Source organism: Cynocephalus volans, chromosome 11, assembly GCF_027409185.1.
Source record: "Cynocephalus volans isolate mCynVol1 chromosome 11, mCynVol1.pri, whole genome shotgun sequence".
Lineage (NCBI taxonomy): Eukaryota > Metazoa > Chordata > Mammalia > Dermoptera > Cynocephalidae > Cynocephalus > Cynocephalus volans.
In genome coordinates, this window is record NC_084470.1 from 48,153,682 (window position 1) to 48,177,045 (window position 23,364).

The 23,364-nt window shown below is 40.2% G+C and overlaps 1 protein-coding gene across 3 annotated transcripts in view; it reads left to right on the forward strand.

The window, feature by feature from the left end:
- Positions 1-21,534, forward strand: part of STAC (SH3 and cysteine rich domain) — a 164,507-nt gene extending 142,973 nt beyond the window's left edge. For 2 of the 3 annotated variants that reach the window (XM_063115031.1, XM_063115032.1), the window contains exon 11: positions 19,096-21,534. In XM_063115031.1, coding sequence (XP_062971101.1) covers positions 19,096-19,194 — 99 coding nt within the window. In that variant the 3' untranslated portion in view covers positions 19,195-21,534. Of the gene's footprint in view, positions 1-18,995; positions 19,068-19,095 lie in introns of those variants that run through there. The other variant, XM_063115033.1, reaches the window with a different exon arrangement.
- Positions 21,535-23,364: the final 1,830 nt, after the last annotated feature.

Here is a 23,364-nt window from a genome sequence, read left to right on the forward strand (position 1 = left end):
GTAAACGGGGTGGAATTCCCGATGGTTGGTGCTCCAGCTGCAGACGCTGGCAATCCAAGCTGCAGGGGAACCATGCAGCCCCTGCAGGCCATGAGCCTAGTGCAGGGAGCTGCTTGGAGCTCGCGCAACTGCCTTTTTCCAGAGAGGGAGCTCACAGAGGCCTCCCATTCCACGGCCCGGGGCTGCAGCAGCATGTGACCATTTGGGGATAGAGACGACACCAGAGTGCATTTCACCCTGAGGCCCAAAAGCCCTGGCATCTCCACATTTCAAGGGTCCCCTTATCACACCAGGACTCTGGCACCCAGGCCTATGTGGCGCCATGCACTTCTGGAAACAGACATTCCAGCACAGTGCAGAGTCCACTGCCTGGACAGAGGGAGCCAGTGCTTGCATTTTCTGGGGCCAAGATCTGATCAACTGAGGCTGAAATCCAATAGATTGGGGCCTTCTGCCACTGCTGGCTGCCCTGCTTCCTTTGGTGAGGTGTCTTTCACCTCTCCCAAGGACACAGTCCCATCCAACTTGGTGAACCCACCAGAGCCACCCACTTCAGCTGGGCACTGTGGAGGGCCCACCCACCTACCCTAGGGGCACAAAAATATAAAATACCCAGGAACGAATTTAACCAAGAAGATGAAAGACCTTTACAATTAAAACTACAGTGCACTGATGAAAGAAACTAAAGAAGACCAAAAAAAAAAAAAAAAATGGAAAGACATTCCATGTTCATAGATTGGAAGAATATTGTCAAAATTACCATAGTACACAAAGCAACCTACAGATTCAATGCAATTCCTATCAAAATACCAATGACATTCTTCATAGAAATTTTTTTTTAATCCTTAAATTTATATGGAGCAACAAGACCCTGAATAGCCAAGGCAATCCTGAGCAAAAAGAACAAAGCTGGAGGCATTACACTCCTTGGCTTCAAAGTCTACTACAAAGCTATAGTAACCAAAATAGCATGGTACTGACATAAAAACAGACACATGGACCAATGGAACAGAATAGAGAACCCAGAAATAAATCCACATATCTTAGCCAGCTGATCTTTGACAAAGGCTCCAAGAGCATACACTGGGGAAAGGACAGTCTCTTCAACAAATGGTGCTGGGAAAACTGGACATCCATATGCAGAAAAAAGAAACTAGACCCCTACCTTTCACCATATACCAAAGTCAACTCAAAATGGACTAAAGACTTAAATACAAGACCTGAAATTATAAAACTACTAGGAAAAAACATAGAGAAAACACTCCAAGACATTGTTCTGAGCAAACATTTTATGGAGAAGCCTGCTAAATTACAGGCAACAAAAGCAAAAACAGACATATGGGATCACATCATTTGAAAAGCTTCTGCAAAACAAAAGAAGCAATCAACAGAATGGGAGAAAATATTTGCAATGTACCCATCCAGCAAGGGATTAATATCCAGAATATGCAAAAGACTTAAACAACTCAACAGCAAAAATATGAATAATTTGATTTTAAAATGGGCAAATGATCTGAATAGACATTTCTGAAAAGAAGACATACAAATGGGCAGCAGGTATATGAAAAAAATATTCAACATCACTAATTGTCAGAGAAGTACAAATCAAAACCACAATGACATATCATCTCACCCACTTAGAAAGATATTATTAAAAAGACAAAAAATAACAAATTACACACTGTTAGTGGGAATGTAAATTAGCACAGCCATTATGGAAAATAATATGGAGGTTTCTCAAAAAACTAAATATAGAACTGCCATATGATCCAGCAATCCCTCTGCTAGGTATTTATCCAAAGGATAGGAAATTGGCATAGTGAAGAAATATCTGTAGCCCCGTGTTTACTGCAGCACTATTCACAATAGTCAAAGTATTAAACCAACGTGAGTGGCCACTGACAGATGAATGGATGAAGAAAATGTGATATGTACATACAATGGAATACTACTTAGCCGTGAAAAATAATGAAATCTTGTCGTTCATGACAACATGGATGAGCCCAGAGGACATTATGTTAAGTGAAATAAGTCAGGCACAGAAGGAGAAATACTACATGTTCTCACTTATGTGGGAGCTAAAATAAATAAACAAATAAGTTGAACTTTTAGCAGTAATTAGTAGAATTGTGGTTACTAGCCGCTGGGAAAGGGAGGAGGAGGCAAGGATAGGGAGAGGCTGGTTAATGGACACAAAATTATAGCTGGATAAGAAAAGTAAGTTCTAGAGGTATATAGCAGTACCAGGCATCTGTAAAGAAAAATAATTTATTGTGTGTTATCAAGTAGCTAGAAGAGAAGAGTTCAAATGTTCTCAACACAAAGAAAAGATTAAGTTTTACAAGGATGAATATGCTAATTACCCAGATTTGATCATCACACATTATATACATGTCTTGAAATGTAACTCTGTACCCCATAGATATGTGCAATTGATACATTTTGATTAAAAAAGTAAATACATACATTTTTAAAAAAAGAAAGGCATATGGCAAAACTGGCATAGGAGACAAGATGTCCCAGAAAGAACGAGAAAAGAGGCAGCTTTAATAGATGGTGATAAGCCCCTGGCATGTGTGACCCAATCAGATCTCCTGCCTTTGGAGAAATAAGAAGAGACTGGGAGAGAGGGCAGAGATCTTCACATATTGTGTTACCATCTTAAATGATGGTTTTATAAACACTGAAAGAATAAAGTTAAATATTAAATGGTACAGTGGTAGTGAAAAATTAGTATAAATATAAGGAAAATAAAAAATTCAAAGGTTGGTTTAAGGGCTTTTTGTATTTTCCAGTAAAATTACTTTCACAGTATAAATTTACAAAACTAAATTTGAAAAGAAGCAAAATTAAAAATACCCAGTCATCTTTTGAATCTAATAATGCAAAATGTACTTAGGGTTGCTGTGGTTTTCCTGGGCCTCAACTTTCAGACACAAACGCATCCCACCATTGCTATATCTAATTGCAGTAGCTGCTGCTTATATAAATGCAATAACCCCCAGAGGTAAATGCCAAATCATCTAATGAATTTTAGTCATTAAAATTTCTAATATCATTAGGATGTTGGGTCACTGGACTCTATGGTTTCACCTTGGTTTTACAATTTTACTTGAAATTAGCATTCTTCCATTTTGTAAAAATTGCTTACATAGTATGCCCATTTTAGGACAGACTGTATTTTGTAAATCGCACAACCTCTCCTTTACCTGGTCCTTTGTGGACAGAATATATGTTTACAGAGATCAAAAGCCATCGATGTGCTGGTATGAAATATGCCTCACTTAATGTTGCCAGATTCTTCATTTTCTGCCCAAAGTTGTTCTTTCTCCCTGGAGCTGGTGTTTGTCCAACACATCACTGGCCTGTGTGCTCCCCAAAGAGGCAACAGGAGAAGCCATCATCTGCCCGTAAAGGGCAGTGGCATCTGACAGCACCCCTGGGGAACCCCACCGTTCCCCTACCCTGGCAGATGGCACAGTCCACTCTGGCTTCCCATAGAAGTGTACGCACATCTCTCATGGCTATTCTTTTTTGGATTGTGATGACCTGTTTTGGAGAATGTGCCTTAAGAGAGAACCTTTTATCTTTAGCCCTTGGTTCACAGATAGGAAAGAACAAAATACTGTCTTAGACATGGTCACAATAATTGTTATAAGTATCAGTCATCATTTAATGTCATATATACACATTGCATAATATTTATAAAGCTTATATATATGAAATATTTTATTTAAGGTTGCACACATGCCCTATGAATTTCATAGATTAATTATTCATTATTTCTACTTTATAAATAAGGAAACAAAGGCTTATAGAGCGTATGTGCCTTGCTCAGGGAACAAAAATCTGTTAAGTGACGAGGCTAGAGCTTAAACACAGGTCTGTAAACTCTGAATCAATTCCTTCCACTGAGCCATATGACATTATGGAACAAACACTGAAACAGTAAAGAGCCATTTACATAGCTTGGCTCCCAGGGAAGGTAAGTGTTACAAAGGCAACTGTCTTGGATAGAGGACCCCTTGAAAACAAAGTCTTATTCATATGGTCTCCCTACTGAGTCATTCTTGGTTCCAGGCAATGGAATTATCACATCAGACTGAGATCATGCACACACCCATACATACCCCCATACACACTCCACAAGGCAAACAGACACTTTTCTCAGCTGGATTCCATGCCAACACTTCAAACTTCTCTAAGTTTACCCAACTGCATCCTTCCTAATCTAAAAATTAGAAATTCTTTTGAATAAAATAAATTCAGAAAGGATATTCATGTTTATTGACAAAGTGGATTAAATAGTCTAGCTAGCATGCTTAATTTTTTTCCCCTTGGAATAATCTTGTGCTTCCCCATTTGAGATTAAACATGGTTTTTATGTTATTAAAAACCAGAAGGAAAATTAAAATTTGCTCAAGTTGATCAACTTCCAGAAGCAGAACATATGCTCAGTGACTTCTCCCAGATCCTTGGCATACTCCCACCCCCACCCCCACCCCAATTTTTTTCTGGGAATGAGCCTCACGCCCACATCCTCTACCCTCATGGTTGAACTAACAGTCTGCTGGAGGTTGGGGTAGGAGGGACTGAGGCAAACATCCTAGCCTCTTCAGTTACCCATATTCAAGATCCAACAGGGCGTTTCAGCCTGAACCTGGAACAGTCTGGTGTTTCTTGAGGTGTGGTCTTTGGACCAGCTGAGTAAGACTCACCTGGAGATCAGATCATTTGTTAAAAATGCAGATTCCTGGACCCCACTTGAGACCTGATGAATCAGAACTTCACAGGTCAAAGTAAGAATCAATCTCTTTTACAAACTGTCCAGGGGTTCTGATCAAAGCTGAAGTTTGACAATTTCCTTCATTTCTGCAATCTCACTTTAAAACTTATAGTTGCTTTGTGACAACTAAAGGCATTTTTATTTCCAATTAGATAAGCGTCAACAAAAGGCACTGAGGTCTCTTCATTCTTACACAAAGTCTCTATTCTCAATCTCTGTTATTAACTTTGCAACCAATTTTTGAAATACATTAGCCACTTGAAAGAAAACTTGCATTTTAGAAATCTATTATTAAGAACAAATTTCAAAATTTGTCTCCACTTTAGCGTCTTAAATTATTTTAGATGGAAGATTTCAAAACATGCTGTTAACTGGAGGGAGAAAGTGAAATAGAACACAGATAATAGTGCCATACAGAAATGGATCTGTATAGTGTCATACAGAAATGGATCTGTGTGTTTTGGCAAAGTCACCTCTGAATGTCAACATTCTCATCTATAAAATCAGCATAGTAGCATCCCGCACTTGAGGTGGATGTGAGGCTTAAATGTGGTCACCTGTATAAAGGCTCCGCACCATGCCTGACCACTGTAGGTGCTTAAGAGAGGTCATTGCCCTTGCCACCATCGTCATTCAGAGTAAAGCTTAAATGAGGAATTCATCTTCAATGGCTAATGCCAAATAAAATTACCCAATAAGCACCAGAAAATAGCCAGTATGATATTTATAACTCTAAAAACATAACAAGACAAGTGATCATTAACAGGGAAATAGAAGAAATTTAATTCTGAAAATAAATGCAATGCATCTCTTTGATTAAATCACATTTCTGCCTCTGGGATTAATCTTTCTCACAATTATTATATTATTTTTCACAGTACTCTTGTTTCTAAATCGAATTAAGTTATCCATTTGTTATGAACATAGCTAGAGTTTGAATTGACACAGGGCTATTTTTTTTCATTTTTTAAATTTAAAAAATATTCTTTTTAAATCAACTTTAAACACCATAAAAACATTTCTTTAAATTTATCTATAGTTCTATCATACCTATAGAACTGTTTTTATTGATTCTTTGTGTTCTATGAAAGATTTTTTAATGAAGAAATTATTTTTAGATTATGAAACTAAAATTTTTTATTATGGAGAAAATTTGGGAAAAATATATTTTTAAAAGCTATAAAGAAGAAAATAATGACCGTGGGCAATCCAACCATCAAGATATTATCAACGTTAACACTTTGGCATATTTCCTACCATATTTTTATTTTAATTCACATTTTGATATCATATTTTATTTAGTTTCCCAACTTTTTTTTTAATGTAGTCCTTAAATGCTCATCAAAACACAATTTTTAACAGATCATAACATTTCATTATATAGATCAGGGGCAGCAAACTATGGCCCATTGGCCAAATCTCTGTTTTTTTAATTAAAGTTTTATTAGAACATATCTACACTCATTCATATATGTATTGCCTGTGGCTGCTTTCATGCTGCAATGGTTGAATCACTGCAACAGAGACCATATGGCCTGCAAAGCCTAAAATACTTACTGTTTGGTCCTTTACAGAAAAAGTCTGCCAATACCTAGTCTAGGTGTTCAGGAATGTATTTAAGTATCCCCTATTACTGGATATTCAGAGTTTTTATTTTTTAATCTATTATTGATACCTGCAATGAACATCTTTAAACATAAATTTTTCTCCCTAACTCTGATTATTTCCTTAGGATATACTTTAGAATTTGTAGGATAAAAGATTTTTACAGTACTTGATACATACTGCCAAATTGCCTCTGGAAAGGCTGTGCCAATGTACACCCACACCAGTTCTTCCTAAGAATATTCAGGTCACCACATCCTTGCCAGAACTGAACCTTACTATTTTCCAACATATGTCATTTTGATAGATGAGTAATATTTTATGTTAATCTGCATTTCCTGAATGGTTAGTGAGGTTGACATTTTATCACATATGTATTGAGCATTTGTATTTCTTTTTTGAATAATCTACTCGTGTACTTTGTCCATTTTCTTGCAATATTAAAAATGTTTTCTATATTTTAAGAATATTTATACTTGGTCTACCATATGTGGTAAAGTTTATCATTTGCTTTTTGATCCTAATGCTCCTTCTTCCAGGAGCTTCATAGATAATTCTTTGGTTGGATAATCTCTATTTTACCGTTTCCTTCGTAGATTTAATCTCTTTATCATTTGCCACTTCATCATCTCTCTCCATGTCCTCCTAAGAGAACATTTCAAGATAGCCCCCATTTCACTTTGGTTTTCTGAAGCCTCCATCCAGTCTTTCATTACTTCTAACAGGAGTTTTAATTCAGTATTTATTTCCTTGTAGTCTTTTCCTCTACAGCCTATTTTCTTTGCATCTCATTACATTATCCCTTTACCTCAAGAGATTCACTCCTTATAGCATTGAGGCCAAGTCTTCCTTCAAACTACTGCATCCAGTGTCTGAAAGAATGACTCTCGGACATATGTGCATATTTTCTACAATATTTTTTAATGTTTTATAATAACAGCTTTGATCCTTTTATTTTATGGTAGGCAGAATAACAGCTCCCCAAAGATGCCCATGTCCTAATCCCCAGACTTTGAATATGTTACCTTATATGGCACAAAGAACTTTGTAAATATGATCAAGTTAAGAATCTTGCAACAGAAAGATGATCTTGGATTATCTCAGTGAGCCCAGTGTAATCACAGGGGTCCTTATGACAGGGAGACAGGAGATCAGAGTCAGAAAAGGAGATGTGATGATGGATGCAGAGGTCGGAGAGTGAGACAGAGTTGAAGATGCTGTGTTGCTGGCCTTGGAGATGGAGGAAGGGGCCATGAGCCAAGGAATGCAGGTGGCCTTTAGAAACTGGAAAAGACAAGGAAACAGATTCTCTCTTAGAGGCTCCAGAAAGAATGCAGCCCTCTAACACCTTGATTTTAGGACTTCTGACTTCCAGAATTGTAAGATAATAAATTTGTATTGTTTTAAGCCACTACCAAATTTATGGTAATTTGTTAATAGCAAGCAAAAGGAAATTAACCTGGACTTTATGCAAAAGGGACTTTGTGGATGTGATGAAGTTATGGATCCTGAGATGGGGAGATATCCTAGAATGTCTAGGAGTGCCAGTTCTAGTCACCTGAGCCCTTAAGAACAAAGAAATGTGTCTGACTGATGCAGAGTGATGCAGCAGAAGAGGGAAGAGAAGAAATGAGGCAGAAGAGTAAGTCAGAGGTAAAACACGAAGAGGACTCAACCCACTATTACTGGATTTGAAAATGGAGGAAAGGGGCCACGCAGCAGGGAATGCAGGTGGCCTCCAGAAGCTGAGAATGACCCTTGGCCGACAGCCAGCAAGGAAACAGGGATCTCAGTCCTACAGCCAAAAGGAACTGGACTCAGCAACAACCTAAATGAGCCTGGAATTAAATTACCCCCTAGAGAAATAGAAAGGAAAAAGGAATAGGGCCCTGTTCACTCCCAGCAAACCACTAAGAATCACTAGCAAGGAGGGTAGAAACAGACGTGGGCCAGTTAGGATTCACCTGTGTCATATAGGATAGGGATGAGCAACAGAACAAAAGTCGGGACCCTGCTGTGTGGGAAAGGGGAAAAGTGGCTATTGATGTCTACCAACAGTGTCTGCCTCAAGTGTTCCAGTTATCCTAGGACAAGGAGTGATCAGCCCAGAACTAAGGTTTCCCAGCTGAGTGGATCAATCTGAGTCCAGCTCAGTGTCTGGCAAATTCAAAAACGAGAGCAGAGACCTGGATGATTGGTCTTAAAGTGATGATAATAATGATTAAGAAACCAAAGATTGAAAGCTGAGTGTTAAAGTTTAACTCCAAGCAGGGACCTCCAGCCCAGCAAGGAGTCTAGCTCTGGAAAATAAGATTGGGTAAGAAATGGAGTATTTTAAAGCCAGGAGACCATAAACTGTCTCTGCCCCGTATTAGGGAAGCAAAGTCTCTGAGTGGTGCTGAGGGGCTGGCTGTAGCTGGACTCGATAGCTAGGTAAGCACTGGGCTGGCTGCAGATGGCATAGTGTGTATGTAGAGTGGCTCTGCTCTGCACCACCTTGGCATTGAGATGTCCAGCTGCACACAGGATGTACCCAACTCAGGTGTGCATTGTGCCAGCAAGCTGGTGGCCAGGTCAGAATTTACCAGTACAAGAAGAATATTTTTCAGCCTTCAGGAGGTCTTCCAGTTAGAGAGAGAAAAGGAGGGTGGGGAGAGAACAGGTGGCAAGAGAACAAAAGAGAAGAGGAGAGGAGAGGAGGGGATGGGGAGAAAAAAAATAACTGTATTGAATAAATCTGACCATCTCATTCCTCCACTTAGAACCCTTTAATTCCCTTCTGATTGATACCAGTAGTCGTGTTTGCCCTTTTCTCATGCTGCAGAGCCCTGAGCTTGGTTCTGTTGTCCACCTGTACCTTACAAGACCCAGGCAATCCTAACTGAATTGATTGAATTGGCCCCATTCTCCTTGTCGGTGATTATTTAGTGGCTGTCTTGTGACCCAGTTCTAGTGGATGACAGGTCAGACTGTCAGCTAAGAGTTTCAGCGGAGCTTAATGTGGCTTGCATTTTCTGCGTATTCTAGGCCCTGACAGCATTTCTGGCATTACTCCAAAGTGCCACAGTCTCTTGATAGTGGAATCTGTTCATATTACTCTCATTTTCTTCCCTCCCACAACAATTCCTTCTCGTGATTTAAATGTCACTTCTTCAAGAGCTTTCTTAATCTCTAGGCTAGATACTTGCCATATATATTCCCCTTAGCACCCTTTCCTGCATTCATTAATTCACTCAAAAAATATGAATGTTACCTGTTGCCAGTCAGTTTACTCAGTGTTGTCCATGGAAAAATCAATGATCAAAACAGAACGGCCCTTGCATTCACCCAATGTGTAACTTCTCAGTGAACGTCTGTCTGCCCAGCTGTACCCAGAAAGCTCTGTGAAGGTAGGAACCTGTCTGTCATGTTCCCCTAGTTCCCCAGCTTCTGGATGGTATCTAGCACATAGTAGGCACCCAGCAGAAACTTGTTGAATGAGTATGTAAGTGTGGAAAACAAGGAATTGGGGATCCTTACACAATGTATCTCTAACTGGACGTGGTTAGATTTCTGCAAGGGTGACCAACTGTCCAGTTGTCTCAGTTTGGGACTGAGGGGTTTCCTAGGACTTGAGACTTTCAGTGGTAAAACTGAGAAAGTCCTGAGCAAACTAAGACTACTAAGTCACCCTATTTATGGCCCTCCAATCCAAAAGAGTCCTTCTGTTTGTCCCTCACCTCCCACTTTTTTCCACCCATAATTAATCATCTGGGAAGATCTTTTCATTTTGCCTCTAAATGAATGGAAATGTTTTCAGCTCTGCCGTTGTGTCCTAAAATGGTAGATTCTAAAGATTGGAAGGTTATGTATTTTGACCACCAGAACTTTAAACTCTAGATCCTTCATTTCTGGATAGAGTTCTCACTCTATCTGCAGCCTGTGTTCAGCCATTTGTACTCATCAACTTTTTTGACTTCACTTACCTCCTCATTTTATTTGCCCATTGCCTGCTCCCAAGCCTGTCCAAGCAGTACGGAGTGGGTGCAGAACTTCTCATCCTTATAGAGGTCTCCCACAACCAAATTACCCTGGAGGTGCCAACTAGAAATGCAAAATAAGTCAACACACTCAACAAAGCACGAATGTTGTGTTCCTGGGCTTCCTGTCTCTGAGATACTTCCAAACAACTCTTCCATTAACCTGCCAAGTAATGTTTCTCTTCCACATGGAAACTCTGAATGAGGAAAGGAAAAAGCAAAAGTGTATGTTTTAGAAGGGCACACATTTGAATGTTCAGTGGTTTTTTGCTACAGACTAAAATTTGCTGTTCATAGAAATGATGGAACACTCTGAAAATGACCCAAAATGCCAATGGAGATCCAAACTGCTGTCTGTTTTTCCTTTGTTCCAAGGTATGGGGTAATTGAATAAGGCTCTTAGCTCTAGCTGGAATTTCGGTGTTCTGATTACTTCCCCTGAATTCTCTCAATTCAGCATCACCACAACACAACATGTATTGTGTATATGTCCATGAATTGTTTTCAAATTTGATTGCTTTATTTAAATTTTTTAATCGAACATGTTTTTTTTTAAATTTATTTATTACAAATATTCATGAGATACAAAGCTGATTGTCCCCGCTCCGGCCCATGATGTGGAGGCCAGATTCATACTGGGTGCATATCCATTACCAGAAATTACTTTTGTATCCTTTGTCCCCTCCCAATTATCCCCCAACCTCCCTCCCCTTCCCCCTCTCCCCTCAATTCCAATTTGTAGCTCTAGGAATGTTCCCTCCCTCTGTTGAATCATGGCACTACTGTGGTCTTTCTTTCCTTCTTTCCTTTCTCTCTTAGCTCCCACATATGAGTGAGCACATGTGGTATTTATCCCTCTATGCTTTGCTTGTTTCACTCAACATAAGTTTCTCCAGGTTCATCCATGTTGTTGCAAATGGGAGTATTTCATTCTTTTTTATGGCAAAGTAGTATTCCATATATATACCACAGTTTCCTTATCCAATCATCTATTGATGGATATTTAGGTTGGTTCCATATCTTGGCTATTGTAAACAGAGCTGCGATGAATATGGGAGTATAGGTATCTCTTCAACATGATGACTTCCATTCCTCTGGATATATACCCAGAAGAGGGATTGCTGGATCATGTGGAAGATCTATCTGTAGTTGTTTGAGAAACCTCCAAATTGTTTTCCAAAGTGGTTGTACTAATTTACAGTCCCACCAACAGTGCAGTAGTGTTCCCTTCTCTCCACACCCTTGCCAGGATTTGTTATTCACCGTCTTTTTGATCATAGCCAGTCTAAATGGAGTGAGGTGGTATCTCAATGTGGTTTTAATTTGCATTTCCCTGATGACTAGTGATGGTGAGCATTTTTTCATGTATCTGTTGCCCATTTGTATGTCTTCTTTTGAAAACTGTCTACTCAGCTCCTTGGCCCATTTTTTAATTGGGTCATTTATTTTTTTACTGTGTAATTGCTTGAGTTCTATGTATATTCTGTATATTAGACCCTTGTTGGATGCATAGTTAGCAAAAATTTTCTCCCACTCTGTATGTTGTCTTTTCACTCTGTTGATTGTTTCTTTTGCTGTGCAGAAACTTTTTAGTTTGATGTAGTCCCATTTGTTTATTTTTTCTTTTGCTGCTTGTGCTTTTGGGCTCATGTTCATAAAGCCTGTGCCCTGACCTAACTGCTGAAGTGTTTCACCTATATTTTCCCTCAGTAATTTTACAGTTTTGGGTCTTATAATTAGGTCTTTAATCCACTTTGAGTTGATTTTAGTGTATGGTAAGAGGTGCATATCTAGTTTCATTCTTCTGCATATAGATATCCAGTTTTCCCAGCACCACTTGTTGAAGAGACAATCTTTTCCCCAATGTAGATTTGTATTGCCTTTGTCTAATATCAGATGACTATAAGCCTGAGGAGTGATTTCTGGGTTCACTATTCTCCTCCACTGGCCTGAATGTCTATTTTTATACCAGTACCATGCTGTTTTGGTTACAACAGCTTTGAAGTATAATTTGAAGTCAGGCAGAGTTATGCCTCCAGCTTTTTTTTTTTTTTTTTTTTTTCCTTTTCTTTTTCTCAGGATTGCTTTGGCTATTCGGGGTCTTTTGTTTTTCCATATGAAAGGTAAGATTGTTTTTTCCATTTCTGTGAAGGATGTCACTGATATTTTGATGGGGATTGCATTGAATCTGGAGATTGCTTTGGGTAGTATAGACATTTTCACAATGTTAATACTTCCAATCCAAGAGCATGGAATATCTTTCCATCTTTTTGTGTCTTCTTTAATTTCTTTCAGATGTGGTTTGTAAAGTTGATCCCTAGGTATTGTATTGTTTTGGTGACAGTTGTAAATGGGCTTACTTTCTTTATTTCTCTTTCTGTTAATTCATTATTTGAATATATAAATGCTACTAATTTGGGGGCATTTATTTTGTATCCTGCAACATTACTGAAGTTATTAACCAGCTCTAGGAGTTTACTGATAGAGTTTTTAGGTTTTTCTATATATAGTATCATGTCATCCGCAAATAGGGAAAGTTTGACTTCATCTTTTCCAATCTGGATTCCCTTTATTTCTTTCTCTTGCCTGATTGCCCTAGCTAGTACCTCCAGTACTATGTTGAACAGAAGTGTTGAGAGTGGACATCCTCGTCTTGTTCCTGTCCTTAAGGAGAAGGCCTTCAATTTTTCCCATTCAGAATAATACTGGCAGTGGGCTTGTCATAAGTGGGTTTTATTGTGTTAAGATATTTTCCTTCTATATCTAATTTGTTGAGAGTCTTTATCATGAAGGAATGTTGAATTTTGTCAGATGCTTTTTCAACATCTATTGAGATAATCATATGGTCTTTGTCCTTGAGCTTGTTGATGTGATGTATCATATTTATTGACTTTCATATGTTGAACCATCCTTGCATCCCTGGGATGAATCCCACTTGATCATAGTGTATAATTTTTTTAATACATTGCTGTATTCTAATTGCTAATATTTTCTTGAGGATTTTATCATCTCAGTTCATCAAGGATAGTGGCCTATAATTTTCTTTATTTGTTGTGTCTTTATCTTGTTTTGGTATCAGAGTTATGTTGGCCTCATAGAATGAATTTGAGGGAGTAGCATCCGTTTTAAGTGTTTGGAATAGTTTCATGAGAATTGGTATTAACTCCCCTTTAAAAGTTTGATAGAATTCAGCTGTAAAGCCATCCAGCGCCAGTCTTTTTTTTGTTGTTGTTGGAAGATGTTGCTTTGCCTCACACTGGGTAATGGAGATGCAAAAAGGATTACTCGAAGCCCATTTCTTCAGAGCAGTGAGACACTCCAAAGGGGTTAATTTCCTGGAACCCTCAAGACAGAGGCATTCCTCCTTTGGGAAATTAACACCAGACTGGGGTTCTGTCTCAGTATTTCTGTCTCAGGCCAGAAAATTACAGAAAAGGAACATAGGCGAAGTTACGGCTAAGTATAGTTTAACAATAGAGGCTGGTAACATCAGTAAAATAACAAAGTGACTTTCCATAACACAATTTGCAAAAGGTTAAGTTGATCCACCAACAAAAACTTGTTCTTTGTAAATACCGTCTTTTCCTACAGCAATGTCTTTAGCATATTTATGTAACACTCCAGTAACTTTCTTAACATATCAATCATTAGGTTAACCTGCTCCAAGGGCTTTTGTCCTTGAGCCAGCAAGTTTGCTGTTTTACAATTCTATATCCACAACAGAGAGTTTAGCCGGGGGAAAGTTTCCTGTCTTTTGCAAGGTTAACATTTCTAAAGTAATTTTTAAAACTTAGGTTAAACCTGAAACTGCAGAGCTTTGGAAACTAGGCCCTGTGAAATACATTTGCTTTATAAATGCTAGTATCCTCCAAAGGAAGACTGCTAAATACCACTTCAATCTCCTTGCTTGTTATTGGTCTGTTCAGGTTTTCTATCTCTTCTTGGTTCGGTCTTGGTAATTTATATATGTCTACAAATTTATCCATATCTTCCAGATTTTCAAATTTGTTGTCATACAGTTGTTTGTAATAGTCTCTAATGATTCTTTCTGTATTTCTGTGGTATCAGTTGTAATTTCTCCCTTTTCATTTCTGATTTTTGTTATACGGGTCTTCTCTCTCCTTTTCTTTGTTAATCTAGCTAATGGTGTGTCTATTTTGTTTATCTTCTTGAAAAACCAACTTTTAGTTTTGTTGATCTTTTCTGTTATTTTGGGGGTCTCTATTTCATTTAGTTCTGGTTGATCTTAATTATTTCTCTCCATCTACTGCCTTTAGGTTTGGATTGTTGTTGTTTTTCAGGTTCTTTGAGGTGTAGTGTTAGGTCATTTACTTGAAGTCTTTCCATTTTCTTGATATAAGCATTTACTGCAATGAACTTGCCTCTTAGTACTGCTTTTGCAGTATCCCACTAGTTTTGGTATGATGTATCTTTATTTTCATTGGTTTCTAGAAATTTTTTGATTTCCTGTTTAATTTCTTCAGAGGCCTATTATTTATTTTCCATGTATTTGTATAGCTTCTAGCATTTTGCTTATTGTTTATCTCCAGTTTTAGTCCATTGTGGTCAGAAGAGATTGTTGGAATGATTTCAATTTTTTAAAGTTTGCTGAGACTAGATTTGTGACCTAATATGTGGTCTATCCTGGAGAATGTACTATGAGCTGATGAGAAGAAAGTGTATTCTTTAGCTGTTGGGTGAAATGTTCTGTATATATCTGCCAAGTCCAGTTTGTCTGGGGTATAGATTAAATCCTGTGTCTCTTTGTTGATTTGTTGCCTGGAAGTTGTGTCCCATACTGAGAAAGGGGTGTTCCGATCACCCACTATTAATGTATTAGGTCCTGTCTACTTCCTTATATCTAAGAATGTTTGCTTGATATATCTGGGTGCTCCAGTATTGGGTGCATATATGTTTATTATTGTTATGTCTTCTAGCTGGATAGTTCCCTTTATAGTTATATAATGGCCTTCTTTGTCTTTTTAAATGTTTTTTGTTTACGGGGGGGGGTTGTTTAAAGTCTATTTTGTCCGATATAAAAATAGCTACTCCTGCTCGTTTTTGGTTTCCATTTGCATGGTATACCTTTTCCCATCCCTCACTTTTAGTCTATGAGTGCCTTTACAGTTGAGGTGGGTCTCCTGAAGACAGCATATACTTGGGTCTAGCTTTTCAATCCAGTCAGTCTGTGTCTTTTGAATGGGAAGTTTAGTCCATTCACATTCAGAGTAGTTATTGAGAAGTGTTGTTTAATTCCTGTCATTTAATTGCTACTAGTTTAGGTGGTTTAAATATCTTTTGATCATTATTTCCGCTTTTATTTCTCTTCTTCAATGTGAGTTGGGAATTTAAGGTGGAATGCCTTAGCTTCTTTCTCCTTCTTGCTGGCAGTTTTGTTTTAACAGTGAGTTTTGCTCTTTCTAGTGTATTTGTGATAGTGGTCACCATTATTCAGATTCCAGATAAATGACTCCCTTGAGAATTTCTTACCGCACTGGTCATGTGGTGGTGAACTCCCACAACTTTTGTTTGTCTGGGAAATACACTATTTTTCCCTCATTTCTGAAGGAGAGCCTTGCTGGGTAAAGAATTCTTGGCTGGCAGTTATTTTCTTTTAGTATTTTGAATGTATCATTCCACTTTCTTCTGGCCTGCAGGGTTTTGGTTGAGAAGTCTGCTGTTAGTTTGATGGGGGTTCCCCTATAAGTGACCTGATGCTTTTCTCCTGCTGCTTGTAGAATTCTCTCTTTGTCTTTGAGGTTTGCATATTTAACTATAATATGTCTTGGGGAAGATCTTTTTTAGTTGAATCTGTTTGGGGACATTTGAGCTTCCTAGATCTGAAGGTCTGTATCTCGTCCTACACCTGAGAAGTTTTCTGTTACTATTTCCTTGAGTAGGTTTTCAATACCTTTTCCTTTCTCCTACCCTTCAGGAATACCCACAATTCAGACACTAGAGCACTTGAGGTTGCCTGCCATCTCTCTTAGGTTTTCCTCATTATTTTTAATTCTTTTTTCCTGTTTTTTGTCTGCCTGAGTTATTTCAAAAAGACAATCTTCAAGTTCTGAAATTCTTTCTTCTGCTTGCTCTACCCTGCTGCTCAAGCTCTCAGTTGTGTTTTTTATTTCATTGAGTGAGTCATTTCTAGAAGTTCTGCTACACTCTTTTTTATAGTATTAATCTCTTTGTAGATTTCCTCCTTCATATTTTGGATGTTTTTTCTTGTTTCATTGTGTTCTCTAATTGAGTCTTCCTTTACTTCTTCAAGTTTTCTTAAGACATTACTTGAAAGTCTTTTTCAGACATTTCAAGGATTCCCTGTTCCATGGAGTCTGATTTTGGGGCATTACTGTTTCCTTTTGGTGGTGTCATTCCTTCCTGATTGTTTGTACTTCTAGTATTTTTTCACTGATGCTTGGTCATTTGGTAGGGGGTTTGCTTCTTCTATTACACTGAGGTTGGCTGTGGAGTGGCCCTGGTTGCTACTGTGGGGGGCGAATTGTCTTTGCTTGACAGTAGGTGTGGTAGTGGTTATGTTAAACCATCTTGGTTCCCATTCTAGACTCTGTGGTTGTAGAATGAGCCCCTATCGCTGTGGAGTTCTGCTGGGCCAAACTCGGGTGAAATCTGTAGGCTGGTGCTGCCCCCTGGGTCTGAGGCAGGGTGAGTGGCTGTGTCCAGCCACACAGTTCCGCTGGCTGGTGTTGCTGCTGGCCACCACCAGGGGGCTCACCACGCAGGGTGAGCATGGGAGTGGTTCAGGGAATGGGAATGGGGCCTGGAGCTCCCCCTCTGCCTTGGTCCAAGGCAGCAGGGTGAGGGGGCTGCATGGAGCCACATCATTCCACTGACTGGTGCTGCTGCCAGCTGCTTCCAGCGGGCTCACCTCTGAACATGTTTTAAATAAGCATCTAGAGCAAACCTATGCAAGGGGGCAGGTGTTTAGCATTTCACTGATGCTGGCTGGTTGGACTTGTAGTAGATTGTTGCTCCTTAGATTGTTGAATTTTGGCACATTAGAATAAGAAAGAAGACACACACTTTGGGAGGTTTTATAGGTAAATCCTTCTCTCAAGGCATTTCTGTGCGTTCTTCAAAAACATATGCTCCCTGCCCATCACTGGGGCATCTCCTCTGCAGTGTTTCTGGCATGGGCAATGGCAAGTCTCAGCTTTCAAAAATCAGATGGCCCACCTTCCTTTTGGGGTCACCTTATGCATCAGACTCTGGTAGGATCCAACACGACCCCTGAGCTATTTCTCTTTCACAGATGACCCACAGCTGGTCTTGTGAAATAGTCAACCAAACTCTGATCTTACAAATTAGCTCCTCTTCACTGTCTGAGCCTCTTTCTAGTTGAGTTTCTCACATAGTCAAGTTTCTTCAGTAGATTTCTGAAACATGAGTCAGATACTAGTCCATCGCAGGCCCCTATCCCCAGGGGTCACAAATCAATCTCTTTAAGTGTCCTGTGAAAGCCCCTTATCTATGTGACAGAGGAGCCCACTGTGGAGGTTTCTGTGGGAGCCCTGCCAACATCCCTATCACTAGGTGGGTGACCCATCTCCCACTTGCTGTGTCAGCTGCTGATGGCTCACAGCTGCCCTTCTCAGCAAGGTTCCCTTGGGAGCACAGGAGCTGCCTCACCCAAGAAGTTAAGCCTCTCACACCCCAGGTCAGACAGTGGCCAATGACTGACTGACATGGGGTCCAAAAGGCTAGACCCCTTGCCTCAAAGTGAGACAACTCTGTAGTGCAATTCATACTCCAGAGTTCCTGTGGGATCAGGCTGGGCTGGTTTCCAGCTGAGACCATGTCCCTGCTTAACTTCTTCCCCTTCCCCATCCTGTGTCTCTCACTTCCTGCCTCCTAGGAGCACCCACTCAATAAGTCACTTGCACAGGATCCCTGTCTCAGGCTCTGTTTCCAGGGAATCCAACCTAAGACATAGCCCGCCTCCCATGGAAGCAGGTCAGGCAGGAGAAACTCACAACATACTGACAGTTCTGTTCACAAACCTCTTCTAATTTTCATCTGGCCACATCCACCCTTGTATACCCTTCAGTGGCCTATAAGTGATGAGTGCTGGGGGTACCCTAATGGATTTTTACCATCTCTTGAAGTCTAGCACAGGTGGCCTTACTTTGGAATATGGGATATGCTACCATCTATTTGCTTGGGGCCAGGAATGAAATAGTTCCCTTTAACTTCCTGATGTTATGAGAGGCACATATAAAGTTCCAAACACATGAGAGGAGCCTGCTGAAAGATAGCTTTTATTTTGTTTCTTTAAAGTAACATATTAAAGTAATGTTTCTTTAAAGTAATGTACTCACTGCATGCCACATACTAGGGTCTTTGATAAACATTATCTCATTCTGTCCTCACAGTGACTCTTCCAGGGGACACAGTATTATTAATCCCCATTTTATTGATCCTCATTCATAAAACTAAATCTCACAAACATTCAGTGCCTGGGCCTAGTTCCAAACCCAGATTTCTGCCTAACTTTTTTTTATCAGACCTCTTCTTCACAGTGCCACAACCTCCCACCCTGAAACTGCTCTCCCTTTTCCAATTAGGTGCTCCTGTGACCTCAGTCAGCAGTGATTGAAGCTGCAGGTTCTAGCTTCTTTCTTGTCGACACCAAAGCCTTTTGTTTTTTTCTTCCTTGGCATTCAGATCTGCGTGAGTTCTGAAGAAGAACAAGATGGCTTTATTAGAGTCCTCAGTGGAAAGAAGAGAGGCCTTGTCCCCCTCGATGTCCTAGAGAACATCTGATTGCTGGCCCCTCCTCCTTCTGCAGCAGGCAAGCTCTGCTGCAATGCCTTCTGCCTCATCTCACACTGTGTCAACCCAGAGGAGCTGCCATACTGACCCAGCCCCCAGGAAACAGTGAGACAGCACTCGAGGATCTGAGACTGCGGAATAGCAGCTGCAAAGCAGAGGGCCCATCGCACAGCATATTCAGGCTGCCCAAAGTGGGGACAAGGCTCAGAGTCGGCTGGCAGAGCCAAGTGCCATACCTGGCTGCAGCAGCAGGGCTGCAAACCACAGCTGCCCCCCAGGACCTAACTCCTTCCCTGTCCATGTGGTATAAGTTAACCCACTGGAGTGTGCTCCAGGTTGCCGTGTGGCCCCAATGTGAGGTTCAAATTCATGTATCCAAGTGTTATGCTGATTCCAGACCCTGGTCCCCAGGACCGGCCAGTTAACATCATCATATTTCAGATCACAAGCAGTCTCTCTGCAGAGCATCAGGAAGGCCTACTTTCTAGCCCCCACCATTCCAGTGCTCCCCCAGTCCCTCTTCACTTTGCGATTATGCAATTCAGAGTAGCTGACTTGTTCTTTCTTTCTCTTCAGTCCTCTGAGTAAGTCCTGGTGGTATGCATTAGATGCAAAGGCTAAGTTTACTTGGCACCAGCTGCAAAGACCTGATCTGCACAAAGGTTGTTGACAGACGGTCTTTCCTTCTGCTCTAGTTACCAATGGAGGTGACAGAGCAGGATACGAGGCATAGATACAGGGGGAGGGCCAGCAGGAGCACAGTGGGGTAAAGAGTCCTTATTTATTGAAGATTAAACAGCCCTCTCATTTATGATGCCCTTCCTGAAGGCAATGGAGCTCAGGAAGAGAATGTGGCAAAAAGTCTTGGTGACAAACTCCATTTTCGTCTGGCATCCTCTGTACTGGGGGTGGTGTTCTCCCTTCATGCCATCCTTCAGGACTCCATTTTGGAGATTGAGCCCACCTTGCAGGGAACCAGGAACATGGAGAGGATCCAATAGCAGCATCTTAGAAGAATTATAGCCAAATTGGAATCCATTCTCCTTTAGAGCAGTATATGATACCCTAGCAGATGTAAAATGAAAAATAATCCTTCTGCTTCATTCTCTGAAAGTAGGAGAACTTGGGCCTAGTTAAGATCATCTAGGGGAATCTCTCTTACTCTGCACTTGTGCTAATGTTTACAAGAATGCTGTATACTGTGATGCCTTCCTCCTCAAGTCTCTTCTTCGCACTCAAACTTGCATCCTATTAGTCATTAATATGGTTAAACTTCAATTCCCTATGACCTTGGGATCAATGTCAGTTTGATTTATTTTGTTGCAAAGCAATAAAATCATTACAATTGGTTTTCAAAAGACTTATGTGGATGCATTCTGTGCATGTAAGCATTATTTCCCAAACCAAAGCATCATTAGTCTCCATTTATTTCTTTTGTTACTGCTCAGTGTGAAGTTGGGAGCGGGGACAGGATAGCTGCTGGTTCCACAGTAGTTTGGATGCCTTACTCTCATTTTAAAGCCAGCATCCAGAATTTTCTCCCTCTCTGATATAACGTGTGAAACCAGGTGGATTCCAAGATGGATTCTTTGAGAGCCAGCGTGGATAATATGACTGCATTTCTGTAAAACTGAATGCAGAGTATAAACACTCTTTCCCTCTAATTCAATATTCTATTTAATAAAGACAGCACAGTGGCTGGAAAGAGCATAGAAAACATGTGTCCTGATCTCTTTTTTCTTGTGCAATATCTATTGAAGTTTTTTGGTACAATGGTATCACATCATATGCACATTTTATTTGCATTAAAAAATTAGTTTGCTTTTTTAAGCTGAATAGAAGGACGATATGGTAGCCAGACTCCAAGTTAGCCCCCCAGTGATTCCTACCTCCAGATATTTTTACCTTTGTGTAGCCCCCTCCCACACTGAATCAGGGCCGGTCTTATGTGACAATAGAATACAGCAGAAGTGATACTACATAGCACTAGAGGCCAGGTTAAAAATGTCCTTGCAGCTTCTGGCTTGATCTCTTGGAACACTCACTGTTGGAAGCCTGAGACACCATATAAGAATTTTGTCTACCTTGAGGCCATGCAAGAGAGACCCAGTGGACAGACCATACATTTCAGCAGCCGAGGTCTCAAATTTTAGAGAGCAGAGATGAGTCGTCCTTGCAGAGCCCTACCCAAGTTACAGATTTATGAGGAAGGTAAATATGGGGGGCAGTTATGTCACTAAATTTTGGAGTAATTTGTTAGACAGAAACAGATAACTGCAACAAAGGCTTTGTAATCTGAGCCAAAGTTAGAAAAGAGGAAAAGTGTTTTTCCTACGCAATGAGACCCAAAAGTTTTGCAAACTTCAAGCATTGGCAGGCAATTAACCCTACAAATGTGAGATGTCTAGTGTTCTCTGAAGATCTGGAGTCATCCAGACATAATGGAAAAAGCAAGACGCTCCTTATAACATAGATTATCACAGATGCTTACACACACACACACACACACACACACACACAGAACATTTTTTTAGGACCCAGAACTTTTTCTTTCCTCCTGCTTGTCTGCAGAAATGACAAGAACAAAGATAGCTATGACCTTCCGAAGTCTTGAAGGTTTTCAAGACTTGAGAAATGGATGGAAGGAGGGCCACAATTTTGGATTGCAGATGAAATGAAGACCTCAGGAGGCAGACTCTGGTGAGGGGACAGGGAAGGAGGGGAAAGTGTCCAAATGAACAAGAAAAAGTTGGGTCTGGGGAATATTCTTCATAATGTAAAGGAAGAGCCTTGTGTTTCGTCCCCTCCTGCCCCTGCCTCCAGTTAAGGGATGGTGCGTAAGAGGCTAAACCAGGGCAGCTATGCCCAGACTTTACCACCCATGCTGTAAGACTTGAATTCTATCATGTCAAATTTGAAATAAAGAACTCATTGAATCTTCCCCAGGGCTCCAGAAGGTGGAGAATAGAGCTTCCTTCACTCCTATCACCAGCAGACATCTGTGGCACCTTTAATGTGAGCAGTGGGGCTGCAAAGAGAGCCCATGTGTATATGTCCAGATGGCTACCAGTAGAGTTGATTTCACAGACCTCTTTTCCTCTCCAGCTACTCACCAAACACACACATACACATAAACACGTGCACACACTCTCATCAAGAAGAGTCCAGCATATGGGTTGCATATTTAAAGGTGGAGTGATGCATGGTAGGAGCTTATTAGAGTTAGTCCTCTTTGCTGCTAAAAGGAGAAAAATAAAATCGGTGGAAAGATCACATGTAGACAGCCTAGTGCCAAGTACTGCTAAAAGGAAAAAGAGAGCACCCCTGCAGTCCAAAAGCTAGTCCAGATGACTGGCTACTCCAAAGAGAGGAGAGCCAGGAAGGAAACCTGCTGGCCTGCCCCAGCCTAGAGTCAGGCCCAGGCAGAGATGCCGCTGTGGAAAAGTGCTCTGTGTTCAAATAGAAGCTTAGGTTTAAAGTGAACCTGACTTTTTTACTCAGGACTTCTGAAAGTTTTCAGTTTGCTAATTCTCATGGTGAATCTTCAAAAAGGGGACTTAGAACTGTGGAGCACCTGTTAGCCTCTCCTAGAATGACATTCCAAAAAACATTCTCCCCTTTTTAGAGATTCACCTCTTATGTTACCTATTATTACCTATGAAGTATTGAAAAAGACAAAAGCACACAATCACAGTGATAAGTAAGGCTGGAAGACAATCTACTCTGGAATCTGAGTCTGTAGGGGAGTAGGAGAAATCAGAAACCTGTGTACCCCAGGGGTGAAAAACTCACAAGGAATAGTAGCTTTGTTGTGCTCTGATAGCTTTAACAAACACTGGCTGGCAGGGAGTAGGCTGGTATAAAGCTGGGGATAAGAGAAAGTTCAGCATTGCCCAAAATAGTATCCCCAGGAAACTAAGTGAGCAGGTGTGCTCCACAGATTTATCACAAAACAAAAATTCTAAAATAACTCAAACAAAATAAAACTAGTTTAATGACATCCTGTAACTATCTCTTAGATTTTGCTCATTTCCCATTCTGTTGTGTATTTTGTACAACACCTGGTGTTTTTGACCCTTAGAATGTGTTTTTCTTAGCTTCCAGCAAGGAGTTATAAATTGTCTTCAGTCTTCCTGTGGGTAATAGAAACCTTTACCTGTA